This window comes from Lolium rigidum, chromosome 6 (genome assembly GCF_022539505.1).
Source record: "Lolium rigidum isolate FL_2022 chromosome 6, APGP_CSIRO_Lrig_0.1, whole genome shotgun sequence".
NCBI classification, from domain to species: domain Eukaryota; kingdom Viridiplantae; phylum Streptophyta; class Magnoliopsida; order Poales; family Poaceae; genus Lolium; species Lolium rigidum.
This window is the reverse complement of record NC_061513.1, coordinates 329,004,797-329,019,519: the sequence shown is the minus strand read 5'-3', so window position 1 is coordinate 329,019,519 and position 14,723 is coordinate 329,004,797. Positions and strand designations below refer to the sequence as shown.

The following is a 14,723-nucleotide window of genomic DNA, read 5'->3' as shown; positions in this document are numbered from 1 at the left end:
GGCGGCGGATGGCAGTTTGGGGATTAGGGCTTTTGCGGCGGCGAAGGAGGTGGCGGCGTGAGAGGAAAAGAGACGGGTTTTAAGGGGAAGGGTTTATCGGACGCAGAAAGATGGTGGATCCTACCCAGCGTGGGCCGTACCGATGGGCTTTATGATGGGCTGTCCACTCCAAGCGATACATGGGTGGTGGTAAGAGCATCTCCAACAAACGCGCTATATAGGCCGCGCGGCATAAAAACGTCCGATATAGCGCGCGCGGAACAGAATGTGGCGCTCCAGCAGGCACGGTAAACGGCGCGGCGCTGTAAAAAATTTAGGGCGCGCGGCTTTTTGCACAATCCGGAGCGGCATATCTGGCGCGTCGGCTATAGCGCGCGGCATCACTCGTCCAAGCGCGAAAAAGCCAACGGCTGGAAAATTCCTCCCCGCGCCCGCGCCTTCATTTCCCCACCTACCGCCGGCGCGAAATCCAGCCGCCGCCGGTCGACTCCGCCGCCGCCCACCGCTCGCGCGCCGCCGCGTCGTAGATCCGCGTCGCCCGCGCCTCGTCTCGGCGGCGGCGGACGCTCCGCCCGCACCGTGTCGCTCGCACGGCCGCCGGCCGACGAGTTGTAGTCGGCGGTCCTTCTCCGCGGCCCCCTTCGCGCCGCCGTCGCATTCTCCTCCGCGCGGGCGTCGACATGTCGTCCTCGTCGTCCTCGAGCTTGCTTGCAACATGGCGCGCCCATGGTGCTCGCCCATTTGCTCGCAAGGTATGAACCTCCGCCGGCCGGCCTCTATTATACTCGCCAAGTAGCTACCAAAGTTCATAGTGAAGTAATTTCATACATATGTTTGTAGAGTTCCTCATATGATTCATCTGATGACGAGTTCGACCAAGAAGAAGAGGAGAACATATCGATACTATTAGCATACCGCGCGGTTAAGAGGCCAAAATTTGGTGGATCGGTGTTCGGTAGACAGAAGTTGTGGAGAGAAAGGATTGAAGGGCATGAGAAGTTGATGCGGTCGTATTTCAATGAGAATCCGATTTTCCCCGAAAGCTATTTTCGGCGGCGTTTCCGGATGAGTCTCAACTTGTTCAAGCACATTGCAACGAAGGTCACCAAATATGATCGCTTCTTTGAGCAAATGAGGAATGCCGCCGGAGAACTTGGCCATAGAACATATCAAAAGGTGACCGCCGCCTTGCGTATGTTGGCATATGGTATACCGGCGGATCTTATTGATGATCATTTGGCCATGGGAGAGAGCACTTCTATCTTGTGTGTGAAGCGCTTTGTCGTTGCAATTGTCAATGTCTTTGGCTCCACATACGTGAGAGCCCCCAATGCTCAAGACACGGCAAGGCTTTTGGAGATCAACGCCAACCGGGGTTTCCGGTATGCTTGGTTCCATTGATTGTATGCATTGGAGTTGGAAGAATTGTCCAGCGGCATGGCATGGACAATTCAAAGGCTACAAGAAGGATGCCACCATAGTACTTGAAGCGGTGGCCGACCAAGAGACTTGGATATGGCATGCTTTCTTTGGAATGCCCGGATCTTGCAATGACATCAATGTTCTTCAACGGTCACCATTGATGACAAAACTTGCAATGCGGGAAGGTCCATTGGTGGAGTTTGAAGCAAATGGCCACAAGTACAACTATGGCTACTTCCTCGCCGACGGCATATATCCAAGGTGGCAAACATTTGTGAAGCCAATTATTCAACCAAGAGGTAAAAAAGCAAACTCAATTCCACAATGCACAAGCGGCGGCTAGGAAAGATGTAGAGAGAGCATTTGGGATTTTGCAAGCCCAATTTGCCATTGTTAGAGGACCGGCTAGATTTTAGGATCAAGAATGCCTTTGGTATATCATGATCGCGTGTGTAATCATGCACAACATGATTATGGTGGATGATCGCTTGTGTGTGTTTGTTGTTTGCGCCGCGCCCGCGCGCTGCAAAATGGCGCGTCCGGCGGAGGTGCTATTTTACCGCGCCAACGCGCGCTGCAAAATGGCGCACCCGGCGGAGGAGAAATCGATCCGGCGCGCGGCAACGGTTTAGCGCGCGCAGATTTTTGCTTTTGGCGCGCCGCGATATAGCGCGCCTGCTGGAGATGCTCTAAGGATCTTTTAGAAGTACTACCTCTATCCCAAGCGACTTTTTTGTTTGGGATTTTAAACCTAAAGTTGGACCAAACTTTTAGAAAAACTACCGATAAATATGATAGCATTTCTCCGGGGATAGAGATACCGTTTATAATGAGCCTTGATAAACACAAGAACCCTCGCAATAATCCTTATTGCAAAATGATAAAAGGCATCGCCGTCCTCGCAGGGGATGCTACACCACGAACACACGCAATAGTGTTTAGACTAAATTCAATGTATTCTCTAAACGCTAGAGGCATCAGCTCCTTATATGGAGGGGTGGTGCGTCCCGCTAGTGGGCTTGACCTAATCTAGTTGGAGAGGCTCAAACTAGAACTCATAAATACAATACCCTATGTGGACCACAACATGACGTGGCTAATAAAATGACATAGACCCTAATATAAATTATTGACACAACCTTACACTTCATTCTCACATGTTGTATGTCGTCCTCGCATGTCAATCTTCAATGGAATATCGCCTAGCTTGGTGGAGTTCTAAGATTAGGCTTCACCCCAGCCTTCATGCCCTTACGAGATGGGTTCCAACCAGGCTGTATTTTCTTCATATCTAGGCATGCATGGTTGAGCTTATAGAATGCCAATCATTGTAGTCATTTGGGTGAGCATATTGTGCAAGACCTCTCAATTCATACGCAGGCATGGCAATACCTCTCCGTCGAGGCTTCGTCAACCGACCCCTTAACTTTGGTCAAAGAAGTACAAACCAGCCAAATGTCATTTTGAAGCCTGCTAAGGCAATGAAGATAAGACATGATGAGTTCGATGATTTTGGATCTTGACACAAGCACAAATAGATATGCAATATAGCTATTGCATTTTGAATGAGAACAATCTGACAACCGGATCATCGATGAGGATTAAAGCTCTACCTAAACTACTTTCGAGAACTCCAAACACATGGGTCCCAGGGAGATCGATTTGGGTAGATGAAAATATTTGGGAAATCACACAAAGCTAGACTAAAACATATTATACTAAAAATTTTTAGTTCTTTAAAACTCCCCGTCACTAAATCTTAATAGTTGTTAATATATGTGCACCATTTACCATACAATTGTTAGAAGTTAGTTGTCTCTACATCCCCGTTTTACCTTTTTTTACAATTTCCTTTTATTTTTGGCTCTTCCTATTCTTTCTTTTTTCAATGTTTTTTTATTTCATGTTCTTTACCTTTTCTTTTTTTTGTTAAAATATTTTATGAATTTGCATATTAGGATGAATGTTTTTTCAAGTAATTTGTATCACGTGATCATTACTTTATCTGGTATGAATCTTTTTAAACTTATCAAAACTTTACTTTAAACTGTATGGATATGTTTTTCTCATATGAAATTTTTTGCCCTCATGAGAATTATTTAACTATACCAGATTGTTTTTTCCTCAATCGTCTATAAATCTATTTCTGAATATCATTTTTAGTACTCCCTCCGAACCATATTACTTGTGATACTAATATAGATGTATCTAGATACATTTTAGTTCTAGATATATCTATTATATCATCAAGTAACATGAATCGGAGGGAGTATGTAATTTCAGAGATTAACTAATAAAAAAGAAAATTGTCCTTAAATGGGCCCTACAAATGCGGCCCATTTCAAAACACTTTAGGCATCTGCTCGCTAAGGAGCGCTATAGGCGTCATATAGGAGCCCCAGGTTTCTTGGGCGAACCGGCAAAGCCCACTCCAAAACGGATATACGGTATCCTCCCGACGAAAAAAAAAACAAATCCCGCAAAACCCTACCGAACGCGGCCACGCTCTCGCCCCCTCCACGCAAAGCGCCGGCGCGGTGCCCCGGCGGCGCGAGCAGCAGTCCGGCCCGGCCCCTCGCCATGGAGAAGGTAATCCCGCGCTCTGCCGCTCCCGACGACGGATCCCCGTGCGCGCTCATCCGATTTCTCCCTCTGACCTCTGCTGGTGGTGATGCGAGCAGCAACTTGACGACAAGGAGCTGGAGCTGGAACGGGAGCGGAAGCAGAAGAAGGAGCAGAAGGTAAATAATCCCCGCCGAGATCCGTGTGGGCTTCTTCTGCGAATTTCGTTCGTTCTCGTGTTGGTGTCTGTTTCGCCGTGTGTTGTTAATTGGTAGTCAATTCCCCCGAATTGGCTGTTTGGCGATCTGTGGTTTCTGCCGTTGCTAGGGGTTAGTTCAGTCCTAGGATTAAATTTTTTGGTGCGTACGATCGCTCATGGGGCTGGGTGTTCTACTTGCAGGCAAGGGAGAAGGAGGAGAAAAAGCTCAAGGCGAAGCAGAAGGAGACGGCCAGGCTACAGGTTCGTTAAATCAGTTTGGTACTGGAACGCTTAGTTGGGATGGTTTCGTGCTGATTTCGGTTTTCTCTCTGTAGGCTCAAGCTACTTCGGGTGGACCTAAGAAAAGCGAGAAGAAGCAAAAGAAGAAAGGCCCAGAGGATGAGAACCCTGAGGATTTCGTTGACCCTGACACCCCGAGCGGGGAGAAGAAATCGCTCGCGCCTCAAATGGCCAAGCAATATACCCCGAGCGCAGTTGAAAAATCGTAAGCTGCTAGCTCGCTCCTCTCCAGCTTAGGATTCATAGCATCTGAAATTCATAGCTGGGCTCCTTACCTTCTTTTTTCATAATGTAGGTGGTATTCCTGGTGGGAATCAGCAGGATATTTTGGGGCAGACCCTGAAAGCTCAAAACCACCCTTTGTTATAGTAAGTCACTCGCATCTCACAAAGTTTTGTGCACTGTGACCTGGGTTAGCAAACGGTGTCTTATCGATCACTAGTGTTTTCCTACAAACAACCTATAACATGAATTTTGATTTCCTGCCAGCAAACGTGCTAAGCTATTTCATTTCAGGTTCTACCACCTCCGAATGTGACTGGAGCGCTTCACATAGGTCATGCACTTACAGTGGCTATAGAGGTATTGATCGTCATGCTTGTAGAGATGAGAGACCTATATGCCAGTTTAAAACTGATCATTCGTGACAGCATGATCTAATCTCCCTTGCTTTTCTTAACAATGCAGGATGCTATGATACGCTGGCGGAGAATGTCAGGCTATAATGCTCTGTGGGTCCCTGGAGTGGACCATGCTGGCATTGCTACACAGGTCTGTATTTTGTCTTGATTCACTATCAGGTATCAGCTGAAGTTCATCTATTGGAGGACATACACAGATAGTGCAATGGAGTTCCTTATAACTTCTTTAGTGGCACTTTCTGTCATTCAACTTATGAAACATACATCTACACACCATGCTGGCAATGTTACTTGTTGATGTGCCACCACTAAAATAAAGCTGTCAACTGTGAATTTAGGTCCTGTTAGTATATGTTATGTTTGCAATCTGAGCAAACAATTCCACCATAATATTAGCAACACCTTTCCAACTACTAGATGTTTCTTACTGTGCTACTTGCCTTACTTTACTGGTTCCCAATTTCGCATGCATCGAAATAGAAGAAATGGCCACATGGATATTTTGGTTTGTGTAAAGATCTTGGCAGAGTGATGTACCTTCTCTTTATCGGACTTTTTCCTTTTAGCAAATTAAATTAAATCCTTTATGACGTTGAACAGATGTAATTATTTTGTATTGACTTCAACTTGCATCATCCTCTCTGAACTAAGCTAGAACTGTAGACTCTGTACCTCCTAGTTTTGTTTTGTTTGCACTTCGCATGTGTTTGGAGTGATGAATTTCATTTTAACAATCTGTTCTCCTAAGCCAGGTTGTAGTTGAAAAGAAGCTAATGCGTGAAAGGGAGCTGACAAGGCATGACTTAGGCCGTGACAAGTTCATATCTGAAGTAAGCACTTCTTCTCTTTAACAGATTTTTGTTGTTGTCCTGTCTCCTATGTCCTTTTGATCATAAATCATTGAAGTGTTCAACTATTGTCTTCATACTATGAAATACTAATAATGGTTGTAACATCCGATGTAGTTATGAAAATCATAGTGGACCCATGATGATGTGAGAATCGTAGTGATCTTAATTTGATTCCAGTTTGGTGTATTATTTCCTGCTTATTAAACTTTTGTTATCAATCTTCTATACAGGTTCTGAAATGGAAAGATCAGTATGGTGGTACCATACTGGGTCAATTACGTAGGCTTGGGGCCACACTTGATTGGTCCCGTGAGGTAAAGTTCCTATTTTCTGTAGTTACGAAAATGTACATGAGTAACACGTTTTTTTATACTCCTCTACCCCTTACTCTGAAATTGCAACTTTATGTTAACTTGTGCATCAGTGTTTCACAATGGATGAGCAAAGATCAAAAGCTGTAACCGAAGCTTTTGTCAGGTTGCACAAAGATGGCTTGATTTATAGGTTAGTTGCCTCTCCCTCTGTTGCTGCAAGTGTTAGTGTTTTTTACTATCACCTATATGTCATTCAATAGCCAACCAAGTTTTTTTTAACCTCCTATATATATGATTTGGTACTTTGCAGAGACTATCGCCTTGTGAATTGGGATTGCACACTTCTAACAGCAATATCTGACATTGAGGTTGATGAAGCTTATTATATTGTTGTCTATAATATCAGTTTGATTCCACACGTGACTAAGATCAACCTCTTACTTTAAAATGTTGTTTTCTCAGGTTGACCATTTAGATCTTAAAGACGAAACTATGCTGAAGGTCCCTGGTTATGGCACTCCTGTGCAGTTTGGTGTGTTGATATCTTTTGCCTATCCTCTTGAAGAAGGACTCGGTGAGATCATTGTTGCAACAACAAGAATTGAAACAATGCTTGGTGATACTGCAATAGCTGTTCATCCTGAGGATAAAAGGTATAAGCATCTGCATGGAAAGCATGCAGTTCACCCCTTCAATGGCCGAAAACTCAAAATAATCTGTGATGATGTGTTAGTGGATCCCACTTTTGGTACTGGGGCTGTCAAGGTAGGTTATAATGCCAAGGATCGTCTTAATTTTTTTTTCCCTAGTTGAACCTTCTGCATATGTTACCCCCTCTTAGCTTTTATTGTTGTGTGCTCGTTATGCAGATTACACCTGCTCATGATCCAAATGACTTTGAAGTTGGAAAACGACACAACCTGGAGTTCATCAATATCTTAACAGATGATGGGAAGATAAACAGCAATGGAGGTGCACAATTTGAAGGAATGCCAAGATTTGCTGCTCGGGTTGCTGTTATTGACGCACTGAAGGAAAAGGTATTGCTGGTTTCATTTAGTTCACGTTTCATAAAGTTTATGATCTAGTTTTGAAGAATGGTTGTTGGATTATTGTGTTGATTTAGTTTTTTTATGTGACGTCATGCAAATTTTCATTGGAATGGCAAGGACAATACATTTAAATATCAGGAACTTTGTAGAGTAATATTCACATTTCTATTTTCGTAAAACTTATTACAAAGAACAAAATTGCTAATGTAAGCTATATTGATTCTTATATAAACATTTCTACTTTTGACATGGTTTTCCTTGAACTGTTTTGGTTAATTTTGTCAATGAAGCTCTCAGTACAAGACTGTACAGCGTTATTTTTTTTCCAAGAAACACTTGTTTTGGTACTTTATGTATATGTTGCTTGGAGACTTCTTCAGTTACACACCATTGTGATTGGATATCCATAATAATGGCTCTCATTTCATAGAAATATAATTTACATGTCTGTAGAAACCAGTGATCAACTATTATATTTACTTGATATTTTGTTACATTAGAGTGTTCTTTGTCTTTCTTGCCTTCCCCAATTTTACATTTCAATTTGGATGTACTTGAGTAGTTCTGAATTCTGGACTAACAATGTTTTTCTCCCCTAACTAAGGGCTTGTACAAGGAAACAAAAAAGAATGAAATGAGTTTGGGCATTTGTTCAAGAACTAATGATGTAGTGGAACCTATGATAAAACCCCAATGGTTTGTTAATTGCCATACAATGGCAAAGTCAGGTCTTGATGCTGTAAGATCTGGAAAAATCGAGATTATTCCGCAACAATATGAACAAGACTGGTACAGGTATATTTTTGTCTTCTTTTGCCTAGTTGAGGAATGTGCCACCTTTGCAGATCTCCTGAAAAAGTAATGAAATATGAAGAAACATGATCCATCCACCATTGTCCCTGCAGATGGCTTGAAAATATACGCGATTGGTGTGTTTCGAGGCAACTCTGGTGGGGACATCGTGTGCCTGCGTGGTATGTGACACTAGAGGATGACCAGTTGAATGTTCTCGGATCCAACAATGACCGTTGGATAGTTGCACGAAATGAGAATGATGCGATCCTCGAGGCACAGCAAAAGTATCCAGGGAAGAAATTCCAGTTAAATCAAGACCCTGATGTGTTGGATACGTGGTTTTCATCTGGTCTTTTCCCCTTGACAGTCCTTGGTTGGCCCGATGATACGGCTGATCTTCGTGCTTTCTACCCTGGTTCAGTACTTGAAACTGGACTTGATATTCTCTTCTTCTGGGTGGCACGAATGGTGATGCTGGGCATGCAACTTTGTGGCGATGTGCCATTTCAGAAGGTAATCTGACAAATGCTATTTCTGGCAATTAAACTGTATTTCTACAGTTGTGGTGGTCCAATGTACATATGTCATTCATGCTGCATACTATTTAGCCAATAGCTATCTCTGCCTTCTATGTCCCCTTCATGCCTCAACATGGCGAAACTGTGCTTTAGTGTAACAGTACTACTCCATCTGATTCAAATTAATTGACTCCACTTTATCTAGATACGGATGTATCTAGTCAACAAATGCATCTAGGTACATCCATATCTAGACAAAGTGGAGTCAATTAATTACTAAATTCAAATCTCAAATGTTCACAATTGAAGCAATCTATTTTATATTTGAACACACGAATGCTATAAACAATAAGCAAAAAACTGAGGTTACTCCATAGGCATCATTGTTTGAAAAAATTATGCACTATATACTCTCCAGATATTTGTTGAATGGATTAATGAAGCAGGCCATTTTGCACTATTTGCTGTTCTGCCATCTGTCTGTACTGGTCATTCTAGATTTGTTCTGATTGAACTCTGTAGCTTATAAAAAATTTAACATAGTTCTGCTCAAAGCGACCTCAAATTGTTTAACAGATATAGTGCACTATAAGTTAATGGACTAAGAAACTAATCCATGTTGAGTTATAATGTAATTTTAAGGTACTTTTGTTGTCATCATCATCCTTTGACAGGGGCTACTGTATGCTTGGACTATCATGTAGTATTAAATGCATGAACTCATCAGCATTACCTTCTCTTTCTGAAATTACTTACGTAAACAAGCTTAGTTGAGCTTCAGTTCAGTTTTAAACTTTCCTAGATTACATGGGGAATTCTATTTGAATATATGCCTTTGTTGAATATATGCCTTTGTTATCTTGCGTCCTGAGTCATGATTGCACCCTCTTTCGTAGGTGTATTTGCATCCTATGATCCGTGATGCACATGGCCGCAAAATGTCCAAGTCACTTGGTAATGTCGTTGACCCCCTCGATGTGATAAACGGTGCGACGCTTGAAGAGCTCCTCAAACGTTTGGATGAAGGCAATCTGGATCCAAATGAATTAATTATTGCAAGAGAAGGGAAGATAAAAGATTTTCCCGATGGCATTCCTGAATGTGGCACTGATGCACTGCGTTTTGCACTGATTTCTTACACTTCTCAGGTTATAGCCACACCCATTTGAGTTTCTGTCATATTAAGTTTCTGGTTCATCTTTTTATAGAGGGTCTCTTGTTTTGCAGTCTGACAGGATAAATCTGGATATCAAGAGGGTTGTTGGATATCGCCAATGGTGCAATAAATTGTGGAATGCCATTCGATTTGCAATGGGCAAGCTTGGTGATAATTACACTCCACCAGCAACTATTGTTGTGTCAGCAATGCCTCCAATCTGCAAATGGATACTCTCAGTACTTAATAAGGCTACTGGCAAGACTGTAACCTCATTAGAAGCATACAAGTTCTCTGATGCAACATCTGCTATATACTCATGGTGGCAGTACCAGCTATGTGATGTATTTATAGAAGCTGTAAAACCATACTTCTTCAATGACTCTCAAGAGTTCGATTCAGCAAGAGCTGCTTGTAGAGATGCCCTATGGGTTTGCCTTGACACTGGTTTGCGCCTGCTCCACCCGTTCATGCCTTATGTAACAGAAGAACTCTGGCAGCGTCTTCCTCAACCCAAAGATTCTGGCAGGAAAAGTTCCATTATGATAACAGAATATCCGTCTGTTGTTAAGGTAAATATTCATTTCTTAAGGAAGATTGTAAATACAGACAACTTCACACTCTACCAATTTACCAGTGGTAAACTATTGTTTCTATGACAGGAATGGGCAGATGATAAACTTGAAAGTCAAATTGATATTGTCTTGGATACTGTAAACAAACTAAGATCCCTGAAGCCATCAACAGATACAAATGAGAGGTGTGTATATATGGTCATATAACTGGGCTTTTGTCTTTATTCTCTTACTATGTGTGATACTCCCGCCGTTCCCTAATGCAAGACGTTTTAATTTAGCTTGCTAAAACGTCTTATATTATGAAACAGAGAAAGTATATGCCTGCCGTCCTTCTTGTTCTACAGCTTGCTTGCGAAACAACATCTTAATCCTCATCTTTCTCATGAACAGGCGTCCTGCTTTTGCACTTTGCCGAGGACAAGATATTGCTGCCACTGTTCAATGCTATCAATATCTAGCTGTGTCTCTTTCTTCTGTATCATCGCTCAAGGTTTTTGCCTTCCTAATTTAGTTTTATTAGTATCTTTTTTTGGTAGTGACATGTCAGGACATTTTTTTCATACACCCTGCAATCAGTTTCTCCTTTATGAATATAAATTTATGCTGAATCCTGCTGTGGAGCATATTATCTCAACTAACTTGGCTATTGCCGATAATCAGTTCATGTAGTCGACTTCAGCCTTTTCATGTGTTGAACAAAAAGCACTGATCTTTTGTTGTAAATTTTCAGATCCTGACAGAGAGTGATGAAACTCCACCTGACTGCTCAACTGCTGTTGTGAACAAAGATCTGACCGTATACCTCCAGCTTCAAGGGGCTCTAAATGCAGAAGTGGAGCTCGAAAAACTAAGGAAAAAGAGAGATGAAATTCAAAAGTGAGCCTTCATACCTTGTCTTTGTCCAACCGTTTTCGACAACAGTAAGGTCGCGTTGTTAATTCTGCCATATCGGTAATAACATGGTTTATTATCTGAACACGCAGGCTACAACATGCCCTGTCCCAGAAGATGGACGCATCAGGTTACAGAGAGAAGGCTCCGCCGAGTGTTCAAGAGGAGGACATGAGGAAGCTCACTGCTTTCCTCGAGCAACTGCAGGTCATCAGTGAAGCTGAGAAGAAACTAGATGCGTAAAACTGGCAATTAATGCTTGAGTCGGCCACTCCGTTTCTGTTGATTGTGAACAGGCATTTTTTTTGTGAAGTTGATTACGTACATTTCTTTTTGCGGATGGTGGAGCTCTGCTCACATTTATAGAAGTTCAAATGGGACAATGAAACTCCAGTCTCCTACAGTTCACTTAACCTCTTTCGTGTGCATACAGACGTGCTGTTGATTTTTGTGAATGCCAATTGACTATGAGCCTCAACAAAAGAAGAGGTAAAAATGTACTCATTGACCAAAACTAGGAAACGTAGACTGTGCATGCTGTCGAAAAGTGAAGAGTTCCGCATTAAAGCTATCCTGCCACTCTTTCCATTACTTCCATAGACTGTCATGTTTCCATAGACTGCCATGTGACTATGTGAGGTGTATGCCCTAACATCTGCCTAAACTTTCCCATTTTCAGCTTGCATGACATAGTTTCAGAGATTAAGCAAAACGTCTGGACCTTGACGCTTCTGGTTCTGGAAATCCAGAACCCCTTGAGAAATGGATGTATTCTAAAGGTTACACGACAAAAGCATAGCAGAACAGTTCGAACAGCTTCAAGAACAAGAGTACACATTTTTTTTAATAAAAAGTAGTCAATGTGTTATCCTCACAGGCAGAGACAGTTGAAGGCGGGCCTGAATACGGCCCAGTAGTCTTTCACTGCTAATTGGATTCACAGTTTCACACACATAAAATCCGACCGGCGCCACCGCCGCTCAGACCAACCAAGATTAATTCACCCAGTCCCCCCCGCCGCTCCAACTGAGAAGCGCCGCCGCCGCCGCTGTCCCGGTGAACAATTGCGGCCTACGCCGCCGACTCAAACCGACCAAGGTATTACTTCCCCCGCAATTCCTCCTCCTTGCCCAGATCGATTTCTCTTGACCCTCCCTTGTTCCTTGAAGCAGCGCCATGGAGGAGTCGAATCCTGGGAAGAAGGAGGAGGAGAAGGCGGGGACAACCAACCTTCCGGCGGCGGCGGCGGCGGAGGCCGGAGTCTTGACGGACGACCTGGTAGTGGAGATCCTCTCGCGCCTCCCCGCCAGGTCCGCTACCTCATCGCGGACCCGGGCAACCGCAAGAAGCTCCCGCAGACCCTCGCCGGGTTCCTCACTTCGCGAGCGTCTCCGCCACCGCCCCGGCGGTGGACCCGTCCCTCCCGTTCCTGCCACGGGACGAGCACCACCGGTACGTGGCCCATGTCGACACCTGCAACGGCCTCCTCCTCTGCCTCGCCCACATGGCCCCCGCTTCTCCTCCGTCCTCCACGGACGACGACGACGAAATGGTCGAGTCCCATTACGTGGTGTGCAATCCGGCCACGGCGAGGTGGGTCGACCTGCCCCCTCACCCCAACCCAAGGTGTCGTCAGCTCGCGTGATGGCTCGACTGACTTTTGATCCGGCAGCCTCGTCTCATTTCCACGTCCTTCAGTTTGCCAAGACCGACCAGGAGGAGCACATCACAGGAGTGGACATATACTCGTCGCGGACCGGGGCCTGGAATCATAGAGAAACCACCCGGTCCGTCGAGAGATTCAGGGCCTGTTTGTTTGGGCTGTGGCTGGCTGGCTGTGTGGGGAAAGCTGCTGTGCAGGAAAAGCTGCTGCGTCAGGAAAGCTGCTGTTCCGAGTTTCACTGTTTGGCAACTTGGCTTACTTTTTGGCAGTGAATGGATGAATTGTCTGTAATACCCCAGATTTTCGATAATATGTTTTTCTTCTGATTAAAATGTTTATACTATTTCTTATTTGTACGTGAATCAAATGGTCCACGGTTACGTGTTCAGAGGCAAAAACGGCAGATTTTCGAGTCGTGTTCAGAGGCTGCCGTAGCTAGCTAGCTAGCTTTGCTAGTTCGTTTCATCCAAGTAAGTAAAATAACTAAAAAAACAGCATCCATTGATTAATTTAGAGGCTGCCGTAGCTAGCTAGCTTTGCTAGTTTGTTTCAGCCATGGATTAATTTCTCCCCAGAACCTGCTGCTCGCACGTGCGTGTGCGCTATGGGCGGGCCCACTTCAATTCAAGGGTATTCAGTTGAATACCCAAAGATTTTGAGCAAAAACTAGCTATAATACGTGTATACGTGCAAAAATACGGAAATAAGAGAGGATGCAGAGTATTCAGGCCACACAAGCCCACGTCTCTCCTCCATCCGTCCATCCACCCTCCTCTGTCTGGCCCAACTAGCTAATTGGCCCGTTTAGCTTCATCGCTCGGCCGCTCGCACGCCTAGCGCTAGTCGGTATTGTCTGTTCGATACTTCGATCCAGTCATCCCTCATTCATCCACTCACAAATTCCAGATCGTGAACCTTGGAACCAACCGTCCAAGCCCTAGACCAATTAGACGGGGGACGGAAGACGGCAGAGTTTCGACGCTGCACGCCGGAGCCGGCACTCATTCCAACCCATGTGCTTCTTTGATTCTCCTAGACCCTGGCTTTCGCCTCCACGTTCGTGGTTGGGTGATTGCCGGTCACTGTTCCTCCTCCCTTCCACAGTTTCCCTACTCTAGAGGAATTGAGGTACTGTTGAAATTCAGAAGAAATTCAAAAGGAATTTGTCCAGAATTCATGAGACCTGAATATTGTGTTGTTTTATTTTTCCAGATTGCATACGTTGCTTTTGGGGAGGAAATACTTGAATGATTGATTTTTTACATTCATTGAGAGGGAATTCTTCATGCAAGTTAAGGATGTGAGCATCATTACTACTTGAATGTTTTTCAAAACATGAAGCGTCGAAAAGTTACATTGTAATTTGTAAGCATTTCTATCTTTTTCTATTTTACGTTCTCTATATATTATTTCAGATGTTGCTTCTTGCGATATGTTGAAAAATTGGTACTTATATATGTTGTAGAATTTAAGTGACATGTTATATGAATCTACAATTTTATGCTCAGATTGTGTTATATCTTGTTTATATTATAGACTTGGAACTATATGGTTCTATTATTAATTATGCATGCCAAAAACTAGACCTTAGACTTAAAAAATGTACCCTTTGAAATTTTGAATACACACTCTCGAAATCCTGGGCCCGCCCCTGGTGTGCGCTGGCCGTCTCCAGGTAACATGGAAGTAGCGGATGGAATCAAGAGAAGAAGCGGGGCCGAGCGCAAGGTTAGTCGAGGCAATCCTGAGCTGGGCAAGCTGCAGCGCCGGCGGATGGTGGA

At 43.8% G+C, this 14,723-nt stretch overlaps 1 protein-coding gene across 1 annotated transcript; it reads left to right on the top strand.

The window, feature by feature from the left end:
• Positions 1-3,987: 3,987 nt before the first annotated feature.
• Positions 3,988-11,692, top strand: LOC124660723 (valine--tRNA ligase, mitochondrial 1-like). The gene is made up of 21 exons (XM_047198538.1): positions 3,988-4,011; positions 4,104-4,163; positions 4,385-4,444; positions 4,519-4,688; positions 4,779-4,851; positions 5,000-5,065; positions 5,171-5,254; positions 5,877-5,954; positions 6,206-6,289; positions 6,400-6,479; positions 6,600-6,657; positions 6,752-7,054; positions 7,159-7,329; positions 7,946-8,136; positions 8,247-8,649; positions 9,551-9,802; positions 9,882-10,382; positions 10,473-10,570; positions 10,779-10,878; positions 11,119-11,264; positions 11,372-11,692. Exons 1-21 carry the CDS (start codon positions 4,003-4,005, stop codon positions 11,520-11,522), a joined length of 3,138 nt encoding a protein of 1,045 aa, XP_047054494.1. The 5' UTR covers positions 3,988-4,002; the 3' UTR covers positions 11,523-11,692.
• The last annotated feature ends 3,031 nt before the right edge of the window (positions 11,693-14,723 follow it).